The sequence below is a fragment of the Strongylocentrotus purpuratus genome, unplaced genomic scaffold (genome assembly GCF_000002235.5).
Source record: "Strongylocentrotus purpuratus isolate Spur 01 unplaced genomic scaffold, Spur_5.0 spur5_contig_863, whole genome shotgun sequence".
NCBI lineage: Eukaryota > Metazoa > Echinodermata > Echinoidea > Camarodonta > Strongylocentrotidae > Strongylocentrotus > Strongylocentrotus purpuratus.
The window spans coordinates 1,369,049-1,391,490 of record NW_022145572.1 but is presented as its reverse complement, the minus strand read 5'-3'; the positions used below and the strand labels follow the sequence as shown (position 1 = coordinate 1,391,490).

Below are 22,442 nucleotides of genomic sequence, written 5' to 3'. Positions count from 1 at the left end.
GCTGTAAAGCGCTGCTGTGGTCTTCACGAGAGCACGCCATGCAACTCTTTCACCTGCCATTTGTGTTGCACCATTCATTCCTTGTCCAGACACTTTCTTGATATCATCAGTCCAAGATATTGGTGGACGACCTCTACCCCGTTTTCCTTCGACTGCTCCTTGCAGTATTTGCTTCTCAACTCCTTCAGATCTCCTAACAATGTGTCCAAAATAGTTTAGTTTTCTCTTCATGATTCCCCTTCTGATGGTCAAGTCTGTTCCAATCTTTTCCAGGACCCACACATTTGTCTTTTTATCTTTCCATGACACATGCAACAGCCTCCTGTAGCACCACATTTCAAAGGCATCAACTCTCTTTCTGTCATTCTTTGTCATGGCCCAGGACTCACTCCCGTAAGTCGCAATAGAGAAAGAAGTTGCTTGAAGCAGACGAACCTTGAGACTGAGAGATAGGCCTCGACTCTTCCAGATGTGAGACATATTCTGTACTGTTGATCTCGCCATTGCCATCCTTCTCCTTATCTCTGTGGTGCTCTCTCCTTTGGTAGTGATGATTGAACCCAAGTACTCGAACCGATTTACTACTTCAATCTTATTTGCAGCTATGGTGAAGTCAGTGTTATTATCATCTCTATCGACAACCATTATTTTTGTCTTTTTGGTGTTCAGAAGAAGGTCTTTGTCTTCACTTGCCTGTTTGATGCGGTTTAACAAATCCATCAGCTCTTCTCTGCTGCTGCAAACAAGAGTAGTGTCGTCAGCATACCTTAGGTTCGTGATCTTTTTACCTCCAAACTTGACTCCCCCATTGAATCCTTCCAGAGCATTTCTCATAATGTCTTCAGAATAAATGTTAAAAAGGTTCGGAGACAGTATGCATCCTTGACGTACTCCCCTACCAATTCCAAACCACTCAGTATTGCCGTTACTGGTTCTCACTGTTTGCTTCTTGGTCATGATAGAGGTTTTTGATCAGTTCGATGATGTGACTTGGGAACCCCATCTTTGCCATTGTATTCCACAATTGAGAGTGGCTCACACAGTCAAATGCTTTGCTATAATCTATAAAGCACAAATAGAGGGGATGTCTGTGTTCTCTGCATTTCTCTATTATGTTTCTAATGTTGACGATCTGTTCTCTTGTCCCTCTACCTTCACGGAACCCTGCTTGCTCATCTGTGATCTCGGCTTGCAGTTTGATTTTCATTCTTCTGCTAATCAACTTCAGAAGTATTTTGCTTGCATGGCAAATCAAGCTGATCGTTCGGTGATTTGCACATTCTTTCAGATCTCCCTTCTTTGGCAATGGTATAAAAACATCCCTACACCAGTCCTTAGGCCACTCCCTACTTTTCCAGATATTGCAACATAGACGCCACATCAGGTCAGTACCTTCTTCACCTGTAGCCTTCCACATCTCGGAAGTCAAGTTGTCAAAGCCCGGGGATTTGCCATTCTTCAGTTGTTTCATTGCAAACTCCACTTCTGATCTTAATGGAGGGGGCTCCATTTCATCACTTTCCTCCCACTGAGTGTCAACTTGTTCCTGTGCAGCAAACAGCTTGGTACTATACTGCACCCATCTTTTCTTGATGTCTTCATTTTCCGTCAGTGTTTTGCCATTGTCATCATTAATTACATCCAGTCTTGGGGTTCTTTTCTTTGTGATTTCTTTCACAATTGCAAATGCTGCCTTGGAGTTGTTATTGTGACGCTCTAGGTCCTCACACTTCCCCTCGATGTATTTCCTTTTGTCCTCCTTCACACTACTTGTAACTTCCTTATTGAGTCTCGACCATTCTCCTCTATTGTGTTTTGCTTTTGCTCTCTTCCTGTCATCAGCAATGTCGAAAGTCTGATTTGAGATCCATGGTTGTTTCCGCTTCCTTTTCTTTGGGATGTGGTTCTTTGTTGCATTTTCAATTGTTTCTTTCATGTCTTCCCACAGCTCATTCGGTGTTTGCTCTGCTTCATCGTTTCTCAACAGCAGCTCAAACTTGTTCTTCACTTCCACTGAGAATTGAAAAGGGATATTTTCAACATCATACGTTGTGGGAGCTGAATCACATTTCTTAGCTTTCAGTCTTAGTCTCAGTTTAGCCTCAAGCAGCTGATGATCGCTGCCACAGTCAGCACCTGGTCTTGTCTTGACGTTCTGTAGTGAGGTCCGCCACCTCTTCTTGACCATGATGTAGTCTATCTGGTTTCTGGCTCTGTCTCCCGGACTCATCCATGTCCAGAGTCTTCTGGGATGATGCTCAAACCTTGTGTTACCAATGATGAAGCTGTTCGCTACACAAAATTCTTCCAGTCGATCACCTCTTTCATTTCTGATGCCAAGACCATAATTGCCAATGTACTCAGATTTTTCCCTCGTTTTACCAATCTTGGCATTCCAGTCACCCAATATTATGAGGAAATCTTTCCTAGGAATGCTGTCTACGACATCTTGTACCATCTCGTAGAAGTCAGTGATTTCTTCCTCCGGTGCATCTGCTGTTGGTGCATATACCTGAATTATGGAGATATTCATAGGATGCCCTTGTAATCGCACAGTCATGTTTCATTAGATTATTAAAAAAAGAAGACGATTCGATGTACCATTTTCGACTCTTAATCCATGTTTGAATCAAGTTCCCCTTCCTCCGCGCGTAGCGCGGAAGCTCTGACGATTCATTAGATTATTAAAGAAAGAACACGATTCGATGTACCATTCTCTTCTCTTAATCCTTGTCTGAATTCAATTCCCCCCTTCCTCCCGCGCGAAGCGCGGAAGATTTGACGTTTTATTAAATTAGAGAAATAAGACGATTCTTGTACCGTTCTCGACTCTAAATCCTTGTCTGAATCCAGTTTCCCCACTCCCACGCGAAGCGTGGAAGCTTTGACGTTTCGTAATATTATTAAAGAAAGAAAACGATTCGTTGAACCATTCTTGACTCTTAATCCTTGTCTGAGTTCAGTCCCCCCCCCCCCCCTCCTCCCGCGCGAAGCGCGGAAGCTTTGACGTTACATTAAATTATTAGAGAAAGAAGACGATTCGTTGAACCGGTCTCGACTCTAAATCCTTGTCTGAATTCAGTTTCCCCGCTTGACGTTTCATTAAATTATTAGAGAAAGACGTCCTCTTTGTTTCTTCTTTCTCTTTTTTTTTCTTTTTGGCAGGCGTTTTTTGGGGCGACCGCCCCCATCGCCACACCTGGCTATGCGCCTGCCCCTCCCTCCCAAGTTATTAGTTTTTTCAAGTCACCCTCAATAAAGATAAAATTTCAGAGAATATAAGAGTGGTAATAAAATGAATAACATGCTAAATGTTAGTCCTGGCTCTTGCCTGCAGTGTAGGCCTACCAGACCGATATCATCTATTTTTAAACGAAATTTAGACAATGGTGAGGGATATCAAGTTCTGAAAGTATTATTTTACTAGTGGGCAAATGCATTAAAAAGTAACCAGGAAAGGTTCATGTAGACAGAAAATGCTTTAATTCCTGGTGATAGAAACATACATGTTATGAATATTCATGCCTCCAAACAACATTCATCGTGAAAAACCCATTGTAATATTCTGTATAAGGAGATCTAAAGTCACCCTCAATAAAGATAACATTTCAGAGAATATAAGAGTGGTAATAAAATGAATAACATGCTAAATGTTAGTCCTGGCTCTTGCCTGCAGTGTAGGCCTACCAGACCGATATCATCTAATTTTAAACGAAATTTAGACAATGGTGAGGGATATCAAGTTCTGAAAGTATTATTTTACTAGTGGGCAAATGCATTAAAAAGTAACCAGGAAAGGTTCATGTAGACAGAAAATGCTTTAATTCCTGGTGATAGAAACATACATGTTATGAATATTCATGTCTCCAAACAACATTCATCGTGAAAAACCCATTGTAATATTCTGTATAAGGAGATCTAAAGTCACCCTCAATAAAGATAACATTTCAGAGAATATAAGAGTGGTAATAAAATGAATAACATGCTAAATGTTAGTCCTGGCTCTTGCCTGCAGTGTAGGCCTACCAGACCGATATCATCTAATTTTAAACGAAATTTAGACGATGGTGAGGGATATCAAGTTCTGAAAGTATTATTTTACCAGTGGGCAAATGCATTAAAAAGTAACCAGGAAAGGTTCATGTAGACAGAAAATTCTTTAATTCCTGGTGAAAGAAACATACATGTTATGAATATTCATGACTCCAAACAACATTCATCGTGAAAAACCCATTGTAATATTCTGTGTAAGGAGATCTAAAAAAAAACTATAGTTCTCATTAGTAAATGAAAAACATATTGCTTTTGGTTCTTCATTTGACTCTCTTCCTTCTTTAATTAAACCAACTGAATCCTCTCTGCGGGGAACTCAATTCAATGAAACAGAATATCACTGATGCAAAATTTGGTTCTCCAAATGACAGAAAATTTCCACTCCTCATACAAACTGTCTGTTTCTTAACATAATATAAAACTTACGTTCCAACTATCAAACAACAAACTTCCATTATCTCCTTCTTCACCCAGATATACTTTTCATACCAGATTTGCTCTAAAATATAAGCATAATATTCCCCTAAGGAGCACTATTTTTTCTCAAAAACTATAACTTATTCTACTTCTTGCTGTCAAAAGCAAAATCCTCAAAATAATCTTAGTGATGTGGCATTCTTAGAAGGTGCATTATTATTGGAAGGGTGTTATAAACAAAACTTCAAACTTAATAACATTCTAACCTTCAGAAAAACCTTAACTATCTTATGCCTGTTATGTTTGAATACAATACATAGGCCTACATCAGCTTTTCAATAAAACAAAACTAAGTTGTGATATAATAATCTCATATACGGTTGTCTCATTAACTTCGTTTTCTATTTATATATGTATGTATTATGAAAATGAGATAGCAAAATGTGTATTATTGATGGTCATCTTGCGATTAATAACCATTAACTACTCTCATCGGGCTCTCATCATTAATTTTTCTCTTCATTTTTTTTTTGATGGTGAATTATTGGGGGGGGGATGATTGTACAGGCCACCCCCCCCCACCTGAAATATTGGGGGGATATATCCCCCATCCCCCCCCCCCCACCCCGGGATCGACACACATGCCAAAAGGGAAAGAGAAGGGAGAGACTGACGGTGTCACCCTAATCCTATCTTAGAACATCATGATGCAAACATCGTGAGAACTATCTCAAGAACAGTTGTAAACAAGGGTGGGGAGTCGTGCCAATACAAATGGGAAGGGAAACCAATAGCGGAGCAAAGGGAGCACATTCAGGCAGGGTGTGGCCCTTAACAAATATTAAAGGGCGAATACAGAAAGAAAACGAGAAGATAAAGAGAGAGAGAGAGAGAGAGAGATTATCCCACTATTTAATGATCTTAATTAAAGGCGAGGGGACGGCCTGTATATTTATACCCCCACAGCCTTGAAGGACGAACATTATTTATAAAATCAATCATATATTTTGACAAAATATATATAAGTGTGTCTTACGGTAATGAAAAAGGTTTTTTTAGAAGCTATTAGTATACTAAAAATAAGTTTATAATAGTTTGTAATGAGTCAATTTCGTTAGCATGTGCGCGTATGATCTTGTGCCTGTGTCCGTGTGTGTGTGTTCACGCAATGAAAACAATAACAACGAAAACAACAACAGGAGCAGCAAAAACAAACGAAAGTCATTTTGCTTTGGATTTATAGCATATAAATCCTTCATAAAACAATATTTGCTTTTCAAGCTTTGATTGCTAACATAAGAAACGCAGAATACGAATCTTCAAACGTATTCTCTCACATGAAGATTTCGCAAGCTATTAAAATATTTACTTAAGCAATTGCAGACACCAAAAGAGAAAGAGAAGGGAGACGGTGTCACCCTTATCCTATCGCAAGAACTTTTGTAAACAATGATGTGGAGTCATGCCAATACAAAGGGGAATGGAAACCAGTAGCGTAGGAAAGGGGGCACATGCAGACAGGGCATGGCCCTTAACAAATATTAAAGGGCGAATACAGAAAGAAAACGAGAAGATGAATAGAGAGAGAGAGAGACTATCCCTCTATTTAATTTTTCTTGATTTAAGGCGACGGGACGGCCTGTACAAATATACCTCCACAGACTTGAAGGACGAAAATTATTTGTAAAATCAATCATATATTTTGACAACATGTATATAAATGTCTCTTACACTAGTGAAACTGTTTTTCAGACACTTCTAGTATACTACAAATAAGTTTAGATTATCCTGTAATGAGTTAATTTCGTTAGCATGAGTGAGTGTAATTGTGTGTCTGTGTCCGTGTGTGTGTTCACGCAACGAAAACAAAAACAACGACAAACAACAACTGCAGCAGCAGCACAAACAAACGGCAGTAATACAAAAATAAATTCGGCACCAGATTACGATCAACTTTCTTCTCCTTGGAAAGGATTGAGGCCACTGCGTAGTCACCATTAAGACCAATCCCCCCTATACCTCCACCACCTCTCATCCGTGAAATCGGGGCGCGCGCCCAATGTCTGGACCTACGCCACTCTGTATAAATAAAACCACGCGACAACATAGCATCCTGCATTTAGGTGGTTTCATTCGGGGATGCGGGAAATTAGCACCATTGATTGATGATTCATCGAAGAATCCGACAGCTATTCAAAAGCAGATAAGCGTGAGACAACAAAAGAGCGAATATCCACTGAGAAGGTATTGATAAACTAATCTGACGTTTGCGGCAAGCAGTTCACTTCGAGTTCCTTTAGAGTTCCGTTTATGTTATTTTGTTTTCCTTTTTAATATCGCAATGAAGTTCGACGACATTTTGACGACTGTTGGCGAGTTTGGAAAATATCAACACCGTCTTTATTTTATTCTTGATGTTTTCAAGTTTACGATTTCGTGGGCTGAGTTGATATATATCTTTATCGAGGCTCCCGTACAACACTGGTGCGCGGTAAGTATCAAAACAACTTCAATTTATCAACTCTGTGCAACGGGGATCTTTTTGTTTGTTTCGAGAGTTTACGAAAATATGAACGATCCTTACTTTCCAAATGCCTGCACTTCTTTAACCATTTTTGATATTTCAAAATGCTGCGTACGAAAATCATACGAAATCTGTCATCCTCTGTAATAATACAAAACATTGCTTGTTTAATATAATTAATGCATGAAAATCATAGCCCAAAAAAGAAAAGAAACCCTAGTCATAGTTCTTTAATCTTCTGTTTCCCATTTGACTACTGTACAGTAGAAACAAGATATGGAATTCGTCACCGACACGAATTAGGTGATCTGCCGCTTTGATCGAGTCATAACACAATTAGAAACTCAGCAATCTGTAAAAGTATTATTTACCTTTTTTCAAATTTCAATGAACCTTCTCTTTAACATAAGGCCACTTTAAAGTACTATTTCCCATATGTAGACGAACAAACTGAAAAGGTTAAATTCCAACGGCATTTGAAAGTTAATAATAATTTAGAACTTCCCTCAAAACGAAAGGGCTTGAAAATGCCTTTAAGTGGGAAATTAATTACCAATAGTTGTCGAATTGACTTTAGTGATTGCCATTGCTAAAGTAATAGTCGGATTTTCAAAACCTTGTACCGAATAGTCGTACGTTTCGTGCTGCACAAAGATTCTATCAGTTTAGTTTTTGCCATTAGGTAGTTACAGCTCATTTTATGATGTTATTGCCAAAGAAAAAAAAATGTCAGTGAGTCACTCGATAGTGTCTGACAGCTAGCGAAGTTGAGAAGGTAAACGGATCTCCTTGCATAAATTGAATACTAGGACACTGCTAATGTTTAAATTTCACAGGACAAACGAGACAAATTCATAGTTCCTGCAAAGTTCTTCATAATTCGATTTTGGCTGCAAAAGGGGCATGCATGTAGTTCCTTTAACATAGTGTCACGTAAAGGAAACAAAAAAAGAATTTTGATTCGTTAAGGTAATATTTGCTGTTGGTGTTTTTGTATATATATATATATATGATGTCTCCCATATTGTATTGTGTTGTTGGCTGAAACCTAATTCTACAAAATACCGAATACATTTTTGATCAGAAGATAGTCAAAATAGTCGTAGTCAAAATTCATATTTATGGTAAAGACTTCAAAACCCGCCGTTATTGTTTCTACATGTACGTGCTATCTCATATTGAGTTTGTGTTATATTTTTGTCATGAATAAATAGTCTACACGTTTCAGACCTTCTGCTTGTACGTGTTATACGAATAGAGGATGGGATTATTTTGCAAAGTCTGAATTTCCCTCTGTCTCTGTGTTTGTAGGTGATAAGCCGCGTAGTGTAGCAAATCACCTAATGAGTGTAGTCTTTCAACTTTCTCTCTCTCTCTCTCTCTCTGTCTATATCTCGATCTATCGATATCTCATGACGACATAACTTTTGCCCTATTCTTCTCGTTTTGCTTTCACCTACTACAACAATTGTTCTGGTTAAGATTAGCGCTCCTTCTACTCGGTGTCCTTTTCACCGGCTCAACAAAGCCACTGTCAAAACTCAAAACATGATACTTGGCTGGGTCATAAATCTAAACATCAAGTCCAGCATTTTGATCTCATACAATTCTCACCTGAACATTTTGTCCTCACGATTCTCGACCGTCAACATCGTTTTCCTTGCTGCTCTGAACGATCCGACATATCGTCCCTATTTTCACGAAGTGACGGTAGTGAGGAAAATCGTCACGCAAAGTGAATGCAATTTTTTTCACTATCGTCACTTCATGAAAACAGCGATGATATTTGTAAAAAAAAAAATTGTTATTTGTACTTTATGAACGATGTGTTATTTGATTGTTTGTTCCTTAACTCCTGTCATTACTAGTGTTTCTATATCCTTGATTACTAAATGAGCTTGTGCATAGGCGTGTAATATGAGTGGAGGGTGGAATTTATTTTAAAGACCAAATCTTCCATTGAGTTTCTTACATGTATCATGTCTCGATCAAGCGGCAAATCACTTTATTCGTCGCCGTGACGAATTCAATGTCTAATTTTATTTGTATTTTTGGTATTTTTGTATTTACTATTTTTGTTTAGACCCCCGAGTTGGACTCTTTCTGTGACCAACATGAACTGTCCAAGGAAGCTTGTGCACTAGCCCAGAAGGAAGGTAGCATCCCTTCAAACTACACGTCAGATGGTGAGCTGCAGTACGCCCAATGTGAGAAATATAACGTGTCAGGAGTGGGATTCTGGCTTGGAATTGATCCATCAAATTACAGCAGTGAGACGGTGCCATGTGACAGTGGATGGGTCTATGATGACAGCCATTACAAGACGACGACAACGACAGATGTAAGGACTTACAATTATAATCGTGAATCTGCAACTAAGTTTTTATATTATACAACAAGTTGATCTAACACTAATGTGTACTAAAGTGTACGATTTGACTTGCATCTTGGAAAATCTTGCATCTTAAAAAAAAAAATTGTGTTGATCTCTTTTAAATTTTGAAACATTGCTGACCTAAATTTTTTTAAATGTTGGGATCATATTTACTATAAAAAAAAAGAAGGTAATCATAAAGTATTCATTGCTCTTTCGTGATATAACTTTATGGAAAATGAATAGAATTAATAGCATCTATTTGAAATGTATGACAGTTATCGAATGTTCTTTCAGAGCACGAGTATCATGACTGTTTACCAGTCTCAATTTGTTGGCTCCCATTGATCGCTCGCGTTTGCACTACGAAGTTTACCAAGTTAATTAATGGTTTGTTGTAGATGAATACAAAGTGGTATTATGAAATTATTAATGAATACATATTAACGAGAAAACCGAGCATTGTTAAAGACTTAATTGTCCCTGAAAGAAGAAAGAGTGATTTTTGTTTTACTTCCAAAATCTAATTTCGCTCCTTTAAGATGCCTCCCTGGACAGTTTGAAGACAGAGTAGAGCCTCTTATTATGATATGATCCGTATTAGCACTGCAAAAGCTGTAATATTTCGCAAAATGATATAAAAACGAATAATTTCACCCATAACAGAAAGAACACCATTTTCTAGTGTCCCCTCCTCCATAGCAAAGCGGTAAACCCCCTCCCTAGTTCGCCTGATCTGATCTAGTAACGCTACTTCTATCCTATCACTAAAACAGCTGACTCATCTTCTCAATAACAGTAGTGAACATAGCCCTTAGTCATGTCATATCTTGAATCCGCCTGTATGTCCATGGTGATCGTCATTCAAAATAGTCCTTATGAATCATTCATTGTGTACGAATGTGCCCAAAATGCAAACACAGTTACGTACGAGGTTCTGATTCCTTTTAAAGCCGCAGATATCATATTTGCTTCGTCTGTATAATATTTGCAAACGTCTGGCACTGCAAACAAAGCAAGTTCGACATTTCACTTGAAAGTGTGGTTTTAAATTCTGCTAAAGGTTGCATAAAGTTGTGATCAATTGTCGGCGATCAAACCGTTTCCCATTCAAACCAGCATTAATTGTGTGGTTCATGATTGAGTGTCTTTTTTTCATTTCATTTCAAAAAATAAATATGTATAGTTAGGTACATAACATAAGCTGAGTATGTTTAGACGCCCTATTCATTTTCTTTTTTTCTCTTTCTTTCTTCGTCAATTGTTCTAGCAAAGACCTACATAATTTCTGAATCCATCATTTGGTAACTTTTGAAAATAATACACGCACGCAGGATTAGCTTGGCGCATGAGTATTAGAAATTATTGTACAATAGTGATAAAACCAAGGAAACATTCATATTTATACCAGTTGTTCTGTAAACTGCTTCACAAGAATATTTCCTATGCACGCTCAGCCATAGGAAACATATCGTAGATGAGGATTTCTACCTTTATGATTCAAGCTAATTTCGACGATATTATCTTTTGTTGTTGTTATACCTCCTAAAGCGGACCTTTTGGAGATAAATATTTTTTTTAGCATCAAAGGTATTTTGACCAATTTTCCCCTTATTATCGCTAACTGCTGGCAAAGTGACAAATCATTTGTACTGTGTTTATCGGATTAAGAGTCAGATATTTGCATCTAATGTCTTTTCCTTTGACTTAAACTTTTAAAACAAACAGGTCCCCCTATATGCGAGGGTTCCTTCTAGTATTTAGTCTGTAAATATATTCGTCGGTTGCTGTTTGTTGTACCTGAAATGATTAGACTGATGTCATTGCATGTGTGGTTCATTAGATAAAGCAAGGTCCTAGTTTATTTATTTATCTATTTATTTATTTAAAATCCAGGAGAATGCAATGAAACACAGACATCAGAATAAACAAGACAAAGAAAAGATAATGGATACCAGCCATTGCCTGTGGATTGCCTAAAAGGATTGGGAATCATGTCGAGGGCTCTACTTACTGGCTAGTACCGAACATGAACATAAGACATACAAGCACTGACATAAAATTATATTTTGATTAACGATCATTAACAAATTATATCATAGAAGTAATAATTTGTCATTTTTAAGATTATTATAACCGAGCAACTGAAAACATATTCCAAATATAAATTTCAAATATAAATTTCAAATTCATTCGCATTGTTATATTGCCAATGAAAGTATAATTTAATTATACCAAAAGTGATGTTTATAGATAACATTAATCAATTATAATAAAAGATTACTTGAATGATCTTAAAACTAATTTGTTATCAAAGACATGTGGCGAATTATATCAAGAAGGGGAAATTTGATAGGTAACGAATTAGAGTACGAAAGAACAAATTAAAAAAAATATACAAATTTGCGTAGTTATTCCAGAAATTTTAAAGAAGGACTATTACATAGTATCGTATAAAACAACATTAGTGATTCCAATCATCATTATATTATTCAAACAATGGGAACAAAAATAATTTGTATTAAAAAATGAAAATAACTAATCAACTTTCTCTCTTCGTTTCTCTCTCTGTCTCTTTCTTTATTCCAGTTTGATCTCGTTTGTGGTGATCATCGTATGAATAGACTGTCCCAATCCATCTTCTATATAGGAATCGTAGCAGGATCCATTTTCTTTGGTATAATGTCAGACAGGTGAGTTGGTAAAAAAAATAATTTCATTGCCTCGAAATCTCTCTTCATGAATGGAACTATCCAAAGCAATGGCCGCTAGAGTTCTAAAGGCCCTCGTCCGTTCAGGGTGAAATTTACTCTTGTTATACTTTATAAAATTGAAATATATTGGGCATTTTGTAATTGATTTAAGTTTGCTTTGATGTTCAATATTTGTTTACAGTTTTGAAGTATTTGTTTAAAAATAAATTAAAATAGCTGTTGTTTGGTATATGAGGGCATAATTTTATTGTTATAAGTTGTGTTAAAATACAAAGATCTACAAGGGTTAAGCGATTTCGATTGCGGATGAATCTAAGCCTCACACTCCCCCCCCCCCAAAAGAAGACTTTATACTTAAAATTATGAAAAAGGAGAAATATATTTTGTTGAAATATACACATTCGAATACTTCATGCAACTATTGGTGGTTAGATATTTTTTTTGTTTGTTTTACTTGGTCTCAATGTTCAGGTTTAGGTTAATAATGATCGGTTCTTTTTCTCATTATTTTGGTGTAAAATAGTAATTTACTACTCTGTTCTATGTTCATTATTGAAGAAAAAAGTATCATGTTGATAAATAAAATAAAATCATGTTCAATACTCTTTTAAAAACAAAACAGATAGCAGTATAAAGATAGTTAGACCATATGTTATATATAAACGCGAGAAGTTGTCGAGAATTGTCATTGGAAAGAAAATGCCGATAGCAGTTTCGCATGCTAGATAAGTGCTCTAGCAAAGTAAAATATGCATGACCATACAGAGAATGACATTTTCATCTTAACTCACCATTACAATCACCATTGTGATAATTTCCACAGAGTTGGGCGCTGGTGGGCGCTTTTTGTGAGCAACATCATCTCGCTTGTTTCGGGGCTTGCTCTTGCCTTTTCGCCATATTTTTGGTTCTTTGCCATCATGCGTTTCTTCATGGGATTCGGCAACAGCGCTCTCAACACCGTATTGTATATTATAGGTGAGAGCACTCATTCATCTAAGATATTAACATCTTTTGCAGTTTGCTTTTATTTGATCTGAATTTTTCTTCTTTTTGTGCTATATACATGTATCTTCATGTTTTGCACTGGTGCGCCTTGAGCATTTATTTCTAAAGTGCATTTGGCGCCTTTTATAAATCCTATATATTATTATCATTATTATTATAATATTTGTTATTGTACACATTTCCTACCATGCCTATTGTGACAGTTATCTCACAAAAGACCTTGCTACTCCTGGAGTAGGCTCTTTCTCCCACCCCAACCCCCACCTTTCTCTCTCATGATCTTCATTTATTATATCCCCCTTTTCTTCTCGATTGGCTTGGTCTTTTCACTCTCATCCCAGTTTCCCTATTTCAAATTCCAATACCATTCCCGTAATTTCTCTGTCCTCCCTCTCCCCTCTGTCCTCCCTCTCCCCTCTTCCCACTCTCTCCCTTTCTTACAAATCAAATCAATTAATCACCCACTCTTTTCATCATTTGCACTTTTAGGTATTGAGTACATTGGACCATCGAAGAGGAACGTCATAATACTATCATCGATTAGCTATGCACTTGGATACATGTTACTCACCCTACCGGCGTACTACATTCGCTCCTGGCGTACCTTACAGCTAGTCATGACTGCACCTCTTTCCATCCTCTTCGTCCTCTTCATGTAAGAAAGTCATAAGCTGTTTCATTTTTATAATTTTTATTAGAGCTTAATATTAACCTTTCAATTGCCACAAGTGCCAATTTGCACGAGTGCTCATTCGTCACGTTCGCCATGCGAACAGATATGCACAAAACAGGAGGCATCAATCGAAAGAAGATTTGCTTTGTGCAAGCCAGAAGCTTTGCACGACTGCCCAATTCTGCTCTTAATGATAGCTAATTGGAAAGCATTCTAACATCGACACAGAATAATGTTATACTAGAAACATTTAAATGATCTTAAATCCCTTGGTATAACCGTGATGAATGCATTGCAACGCAGAGACATATTTTCCATGGCACATACAGAGTTAAAAACAAACACATACAATCGCCCTAATTCAATGGCGTAGCGTATATCCAGCCATTGAGGGGTCATCGTCGTCCTCTTCCAAACCTCTCTTTCCTTTTTTCTCTCTTAAATTAATTAATTGATTAGATACTTAGAAAACAAAAATAGAATTGCAATTAATTTAGGTCTATATTACAAAGGATCATCTGTACTGGTTGATGATCTGTCACGGTATGCGACTCTAAAACGTAGGATTTTAATGAAGAAATAGTGCCGCCTGAAATTTAAAATCGGAGAATTATTGTGCATTATATACCTCACTTAAGAAATCCAGCCATCTGATTGGTCGAAATTGCATTCATAAACTTCAACTATTCCTGTAAAATTCCCGGTAAAATTCCAAACCCATGTAATAGTTCATTAAAAATAGTTCTAAAATCCCAGTTACCATGGTTACTGGGAAAATAGTTCAGTCTTGGTGAAATACCCATAGATTCACATGTTAAAAAATGGTCTGAGCGATCGAGGATACCGTACGTGTGCGATGAATTGGTCGGTAATTTCAATACAATTGAATCTCGATCGATCTTACCGACAATTTTATCTTGCATTGTTGACATGAAGACGAAAATAAACTTTCAAAAACAACATCTGCCGATAGATCTTGATCTAAGTTCGTGCCAATGCATTGCTAAAGTAAAAGAAGGGCCCGTTTAAAGAGAAGGTTGAGTTCTTGAAAGAGGTGAAAAATAATTTGTGAGCGTTATCATTCTTACTATGCAAGTGTGGAAGAACATCAGATAAGACATGTTCCCTTAAAAGCATGGCTCTTCAAATGCCTTTATATTCTAAATATGTCATATACATCGTAAAACTCGGGGGTAGGTTTTTTACGCCACGTGTTCGTGTAGTCCCATATACATCTTTCTGTGTACAGTGTTTGTAACTTTACCAAGACTTGGCCAATTTCTTATCATTTTGATGATTCCAGAACCTTGCAATACACACAAATTCTTATATGCTAGATGATCAACCTTTTCTGGTCCATTCCACACCGTTTCTTTCACAATGTAATCTCATGACCAGAACTCAACTTCATCTTTAATGGAGCTGCCGCAAAGCATCCAGCACGCGAAGCCGTTTTCAATCCATTTTAATGTATAAATAGGAGAAAACTGCTAGGTATGTCATCAGTGCACGATGGCCGAGCGGTCTAAGGCTGTGATTGTAGTCACATCATCGTTGGTACGCCAGAGATCGAATCCCATCTTCGAAAAAAAATAAAAATGTTTTTTAGTCTACTCTCAAAGATACACTGATAAAAAAAAAAAACAATCGTGCAAACAAACTAGATAAAGGCCAAGATGGTGTCATAAGTTGACTCTTTTTTTTTTCGGCATACAAAAGTATTAATGACTGCTTTAATATTCGAGAAATAGTTGTTTTTATACGCTCTCGGGAAGGTTACAATTGGGCTATTGCCCTCGGCACGCCTCGGGCAATAGCACAATTCTAACCTTCCCTTGAGCGTATAAAACAACTATTTTTCTCAAAGCAGTCATTAATACTACGTTAACAATCAAAATACAGGATAACAAATCGTGCCTGCCCATGTGCTATATATGTGATCGCGCATGATTGTGTCGGTTAATTTACTCACGCCGTCGCCTTTATTTATTTATTTAGAATTTAGATAAGTGTTTGTGATAGGTATCATCGTCACCGTCATCTCTTTTTATTGAAATCCAAGATGGCTCCCGGAATCACCAAGATGGCTGATATCAATGGGGAAATACGACAAGGCGGAGAAGGTGATTGAAAAGTTTGCTGACGTCAATGAAGTGACATTGCCAAACCCTCTCTTCACTAAAGAGTTTATGGAAGCACAGGTGAGAATAGATTGTCATTGAACTGCAAGTGTAAATTTTACTATGTCTACATAATTATTGTAGTCCTTAGCAGACATCACCGTCGTATGCATTTGTTTCCTTAATCTATGACCAAAACTTCAATCCTTTCCCGATTCCTCCTTTTCCAGTCATTGTCATGACATTATTATTATTTTTTAAACAAAGAGTAGATCAAAGCTTTAAAAATGAATAAAAATGTTAATATTCTACATAATGCGTTGAATAAATTATCATTAGTGTATTTTGGAATAGAGGAATTTTTTTAAAGTGCAAGCTTTATAAAAAAAAAAAAAACACCCAACATTTCCACGGTCACACACTTTCCCCTTAAAAACTCGCAAACTCCACCCTAATCTATTACATGTATTTCCCTTGCTTTCCCTTTTTAATTACTTTTCCAGGACCAAATACGCAGGGCACGCAAACCTACGGGCCTTGATTTAATTCGGACGCCTAGGATGAGACTACGGACTATCAACCTTGTTTGTATATGGTAAGCCACTTGGGCAGCTCATCACACTATGAACATGACAGACAAAGAAAGAAGAAAAAATATACTGTTCCTCAGGTAGACAAAGAAACATCCCTTCGCTGCTATTATGTAAACTTGTGTAGAACAGGTGAATATGCATGTGACACCTGTTCTACACAATTTGTGTACATAATAGCAGTGAAGGGGTGTTCCTTTATCTACCTGAGGAACTGTATATTTTGTCCTCTTTCTTTGTCCGTCACGTTCATAGTGTCATTCACCACTCAGTAATCAATAGACCGGTTTACTAACATATTCAAATTGTATTCATACCGTTTTAAAGAAAGATATGTTCTTGACGCCCCTAAGCTTTCCGGAGGCTTGTCCGACAACAAGTAATGTGTTCAGACTGGATTACAAGTATTGTAGATCAGTCGCTAATAACAGGTTTAACTTTAATGGAATACCTCTTCACGAAGCCCTTAGGAAAGAAACATCAGTACATTTTAATATATTAGAAAACCCAGTTGATTGCAGTAAGCCTTATTTACATGGCAGTAGAGACATCATCATATTAACTGTTTTACTTTTTATAAATGTACTTTTAGAATACTGTTTAGCCTAGGTCAATAAATCTTAACATAGCTCAGTACAATATAATATAGAAAGCTAAGGTTTGACATTATTACATTTCGTTGTATTATCTAGAATATGCAACACTACAATTTATTCTTTGTCAACAAATTGAAGCAAAACCAGTACAATACTTCAAAGGTTATAGCATGATTTACAAAAATATTTTTCCTTTCTTTAAACAAAATCAACAGTATTAACCAAAGCTTCATAATTGGTTATGTCGTTTCAAGGATCCTTTTATCACAATTTAAGAGATGCTACCGAAGACAATATAAGATATAGCAATTTAAAGCTTATTTTTACAAATAACTGTATTAAACACCTTCTCTCCCCCTTTCTCTCTCTTTCTCTCTCTCACTCTCTCTCTCTCTCTCTCTCTCCTGTTTTCTCTCTCTCTCTTTTCTTTCTCTCTCTCATGTTATTTGTACACTTTCTCTTTCTCCTATTAAAACGTTTTTTGTTTTAAATCATAGGATGGTGAACTCACTGGTATACCACGGCCTTTCGCTCAATACTTCAAATCTGGGTGTCGACGTCTATCTCGCTTTTGCTCTCTCGGCCGCTGTCGAAATACCTGCCTACCTTCTGGCTTTCGTCATCGTCAAGTTCTTCGGTCGCAAGCGTAGTGTCTTCGGCTGTATGATGTTGGGAGGGCTGGCTTGCGTTTCGACGGCATTCATAGGTATGATCACGGCGGCCATGGTGCTCGTATGTATTGTGACGAATTATCTAATAACAGTTATGATGCTAGTGATAAATGACAATGAAGACAAGTATTAATAGTAGTAATATATATGACTGATTGAATTGATTAAGGTTGATTTTTTTCTTCAAAGGTGTTTGGGTGATTGTCTTGTTATAAGCTATACATTGCTCATATGGAAACTATCATAAAGGATAGTGGGTTATTTTGGAAAGATGATAGATAAAAAAAGTGTGACAGATAAATACAGAGCTGTCTTTTCTTCCTTATCATTTACGAAATAATTAGTATTCCCTTTTTTCATTTACTGAGATATTCACCATGGATATGTTGTCGTTTATAACTTGATGACTATTTAAAATGAGTCGTTTGTAGACATTTTCTGTTCTTTTTATATACTTCATTGGCCAATGATTGAAATCTTTCTAGTCATGTATTTTTGATTTTTTTTTTCTGAGTGAATGAAATGTCTCCAACATTTCTCTGATGAAATCTAATCTACAGAACAAGGCATTACTTTGACGAGTGTCGCCATGATTGGAAAGTTTGGGATCTCGGCCTCATCTAACATCATCTATCTCTACACTATCGAGCTTTACCCTACGAATATAAGGTAGATCGCAGTCCAAATTGAACGTATTTCTCACTAAACCTATAACTTTCTGTTTGGTTTTTCATTTTTTCATTTGTTTATTCAGCATTCATTTGCTTATCAATTCATTTTTTTGTAATATAACTATTTGGTTGGGATCGGGTGTCGAAAAAAATGTGTTAAATAATTTATTACAGTTTAATGAGTTCACCTTGTACATTTCACATTTTTTAATTTCTTGTATTTTTATATTTTCCTTATGGATTGAAAGTACTATCTAAATCGTAACAATAGATCGTATGATAGCGTTCCAATTATCTGAATTTATTTATACTTCTAGACAGAGATATACCTCTCCGAATATATTTTCCAAATTATACTAAAAATTCGCTACGATATGAACCAATCTACAGCTCGTGTACATCATTCTTTACAGGAAGTGATATCAGTCATAAGTTGATTAAGATAGGCGAGTACCTTGATTTTATGACATGTTCTAAATTTCAACACAAGACCATTCATTGCGATGAACTATGTTTATGGTATTTTCATATTCTTTTCTTTGACAGGGGGATTGCCGTTGGCAACTGTTCAATGTTCTCAAACATAGCAGGTATATTGGCCCCGCTCATCCTCATCCTCGGCCACTACCGGGATTCTCTTCCCCTCGTCATTTTTGGGGTTTTTTCCGTCATCGCTGCACTGACCACCCTAGCCTTGCCCGAGACAAGAGGCGAGAAACTCCCCGAGACGGTGGAAGAAGTAGAACAATTTGGCTCGTAAGAATATTTTCTAAACGCTTCGTGATGTTTTTTGGTGAAGACGATCGATTTATATTCGTCATGAAGATAATTATAATTGGTGCAGCACATACCATCTTTGTGACTGACTGAATGCTGATGTTTATTTATCTATTCATATTTATATTGTTGTATTATATACAATAATTTTCAAATATTACATGTATCACCTTTAATAGAAGCTACTTTCGATTTTTCTAATGTATAACCTATGCCTTTTTACTTGTAAGTTTTGATTATAATTATATGTAATTATTTCTATATATGTCTTCATTTCTATTGTCTTCTACATTTGTAAAGCGCATTGGTATTACCTTCGGTTATTAAATGCGCTATATAAGAGCTAACTATTATTATTATTAATTATGACAAAGTAGATATAACGTGATTTAGGAAAAACGTATTGAATTTTTAGCCATATTTTATATATTAGCCATTTTTACGAAATTGATTCAGACTGATTGATTATAATTGGAGCACAACTGGAACATAGACCGACAGCCCATGAGAACCACATTTCGGTATCGTTTGTTGTCGGACTCAGAGGCCGTCGGTTTTACAATGGTTCTGACTAACATTATTTTGAGAAGGTTAACTAGAGCGAAATCGTAGGTCTCGGGGGCTGAACCCAATCGGATTATAACGATAAAAATAGTAATATCGGTAATCATTTTGCTCTGCTAGAGAAAAAAATATGATTGGCCTAATTATGTAGAGATTTTTTGTTTAGAGAAGTATAATGGAATACGTTTTCATAATATGATAGATGCGTTGTGGTTCTCTATAAGGCTACGAAAATAACCCTCGCTTTTTCCACTTCTCCTTCTCTCTCTCTCTCTCTCTCATACAGAAGCTCCAAGGGAGCCAAGGAGCTCAAAGTCATGACGTCACAGCATGGACCTAACACAGTTGTGGAGAAGGATAACGTACGTAATAAAATGCATGACAAATCTACTGAAACCACCCATGTAAACCTTACATTTAAAGTTGAGGACGAAAATGTAAATAATGTGAATTTTGCAAATGGAAAAACTCTGGAAAATCATGTATTCACTGAGGAGGATGAGGAAAGTGAGAGGGACTGCATTGCAGATGGAGCTACCCCTAGCAATCGGGAATTCACAATACACAAGATGCAGGACGAAGATGACGAAAATGAAAACATTAAATACATCTCGGGGGAAATAGTTCATGATAACTAAACATTTACAATGGAGGATAAAAAGCAGAGGGACATATCTTTATGCTCAAACTCGAGTATACCATAAAGGGAGGAAAGGGAAACATGGCACACAGATGAAGGGTAGAACACATGAGAGAGATGAAAGACAAGGAAAGAAAGAAATGGGGAGATTGAGGAGAGTGGGAGAGGTGAGAGAGAGAGAGAGAGAGAGAAAGGGAGAGAGAGAGAGAGAGAGAGAGAGAGTGAGAAAGAGGGGAAAAGTTGAACAAGAGCAATTATCATCAACGTCCTCTTGTCCCATAATAGTTTCGATTCATTATGTTCTTAAACTTTAACTATTAAAGTAGAAAGCAACTAGAAAATGTAGATCTTTACAATTAGACCTTCCTAAAAACATAATAAAATGTTATGATATGGATAATGGATTGATAGTGTCGAAGAAGAACAAAATACATCATTGATTTTTGTCTGATTCATATTATTCATTTGCATTTATTTGTCACTTATTTCAAAAACATGATTACTATTTGGGAAGACAAATAATTGTCGGAACATGAAATCGTTAAAGTAGATATTCATTGATTTTAAAAACTAACTTTATTTTCATTATTGCAAAGTTGAAACTTTGATTCGACAAGGTTATCAAAATTCAATGCTTGGAAACATTTGAAGTAATGATTATTATAAATTAAAAAACACTTAAATACAACCCCGGCATAGCACCTGAAGAGCTCTCCAAACGCTGATGAGATGTGTGAGATCACAGTATGGACATGATTTGCACAAGCAGACGATGTCCCATGACATCTCACACATTTTCAGTGCCTGTGTTTTCATCTTCTCTTGAGTTCTTTCTCTTACTTCACTACCGTTAGGCTAAATGTATATATAATCTATTGCCTCACTCTAAACCCCGTGCATGGTTTAATTTTAATGATAAATGCAGCGATACAAAAATAAAGGAATCTGTCGCTTGTAAACAAAATCAGACGCCATTGTATATTCAGCTGCACACACCGCGGTATGTTAGGCGTTTCAAGAGGGAATAAATGCCGTCCTTAATATCATTCCGGGGGGTTTTCAATTTGAAAATCTGGTTTCTTTGATTATTAATTAACCCCTATCCTGTGTATTTATAAACAAACGATTTTAGTTATCAGAATCGGGTCATATCCCCTTTTAAATGGTTTGACATGCCATTACATGTATATACACTAAACTCATTATAATTTGACAAATAATAGATTTGCAATTATGTTTATTCTTTATGGGATGTCGTCTGCTTGGGCAGTATTGGTCCATATAGTGACGTCGTTAAAACATCGTTATTTTTCCGGCTAATCTCCCGTATATCCCAGCTGCTATGGAGGTGGTTGTATTTGTATTTGTATAAGTCACCCGATATGTAGTTGACCTATAAACTTGTACGATGGCCATCTGTTAGCTTACCAGTTTCTAGTGATACATTAGTTGACATATTTGTGATTTTCTTTGAATTTCACCTTTAATGTAATGTCAGATCATTAGAAGCTTAATCAGGAATAGCATATTTCTTGCTTTGAATACGGTCATTGTCATTATTGAATGCTACTTTTTATCGTGCTCAGTTTAGGTCATGCATTTGTTTTCATTATTAAACAATACAACATTTTTACATGTGCGTAATGCGTTTTAACTGACGACCCAATCCGAAAAATGTTTAATTGATATGTAATGCTTTGATATCTTTCAGATGATTCACAGCAAGTCTTGGGCATGTGCAACTGAAATAGCTCATATGCCCATATACCATGTTTTGTATTTGACATATTCATCCTTGTTTTGCCATGAAAAATTGCAACATGTGATTTAAATGCTGACTCAGAAGAAAAATTATGTTGTCACTTAATTTCTTTTTGTCTTATCTCTGTCATGTGTTTAGGTCGTCATGCTAGCACTTGTAAATATTCAAATGTCATCTAAACGTGATCAAATTTCGATCAAGGATATGTGGGAAATGTGGCAAAAATTATACACGTATATTCCTAATTTAAAGGGAAAGTTCAGTTTTGTTACAGAGGGCACTACACAA

At 36.5% G+C, this 22,442-nt stretch overlaps 2 protein-coding genes across 2 annotated transcripts; one reads left to right on the top strand and one right to left on the bottom strand.

Annotated features, from left to right (window-relative positions):
- Nucleotides 1–925: 925 nt before the first annotated feature.
- Nucleotides 926–2,560, bottom strand: LOC115919236. The gene has a single exon (XM_030972532.1). It carries the CDS (start codon nt 2,558–2,560, stop codon nt 926–928), a length of 1,635 nt encoding a protein of 544 aa, XP_030828392.1.
- Nucleotides 2,561–6,490: 3,930 nt separating this feature from the next.
- LOC115918300 (organic cation transporter protein-like) lies at nt 6,491–20,520 on the top strand. Its single transcript, XM_030972756.1, has 11 exons — nt 6,491–6,961; nt 9,078–9,335; nt 11,958–12,061; nt 12,906–13,060; nt 13,580–13,745; nt 15,826–15,964; nt 16,387–16,478; nt 17,567–17,775; nt 18,301–18,409; nt 18,958–19,167; nt 20,039–20,520. The coding sequence occupies exons 1-11, from the start codon at nt 6,812–6,814 to the stop codon at nt 20,388–20,390; spliced, it is 1,944 nt and encodes a 647-aa protein (XP_030828616.1). The 5' UTR covers nt 6,491–6,811; the 3' UTR covers nt 20,391–20,520.
- Nucleotides 20,521–22,442: the final 1,922 nt, after the last annotated feature.

Excerpts from the sequence above, each read along its gene's own strand:
- LOC115919236 (XM_030972532.1), bottom strand. The coding sequence starts at position 2,560 with ATGACTGTGCGATTACAAGGGCATCCTATGAATATCTCCATAATTCAG.
- LOC115918300 (XM_030972756.1), top strand. The coding sequence starts at position 6,812 with ATGAAGTTCGACGACATTTTGACGACTGTTGGCGAGTTTGGAAAATAT. Across the intron at positions 12,062-12,905 it reads TTTGGTATAATGTCAGACAG|AGTTGGGCGCTGGTGGGCGC; the intron begins GTGAGTTGGTAA and ends TAATTTCCACAG. Across the intron at positions 18,410-18,957 it reads CTTTACCCTACGAATATAAG|GGGGATTGCCGTTGGCAACT; the intron begins GTAGATCGCAGT and ends TTTCTTTGACAG.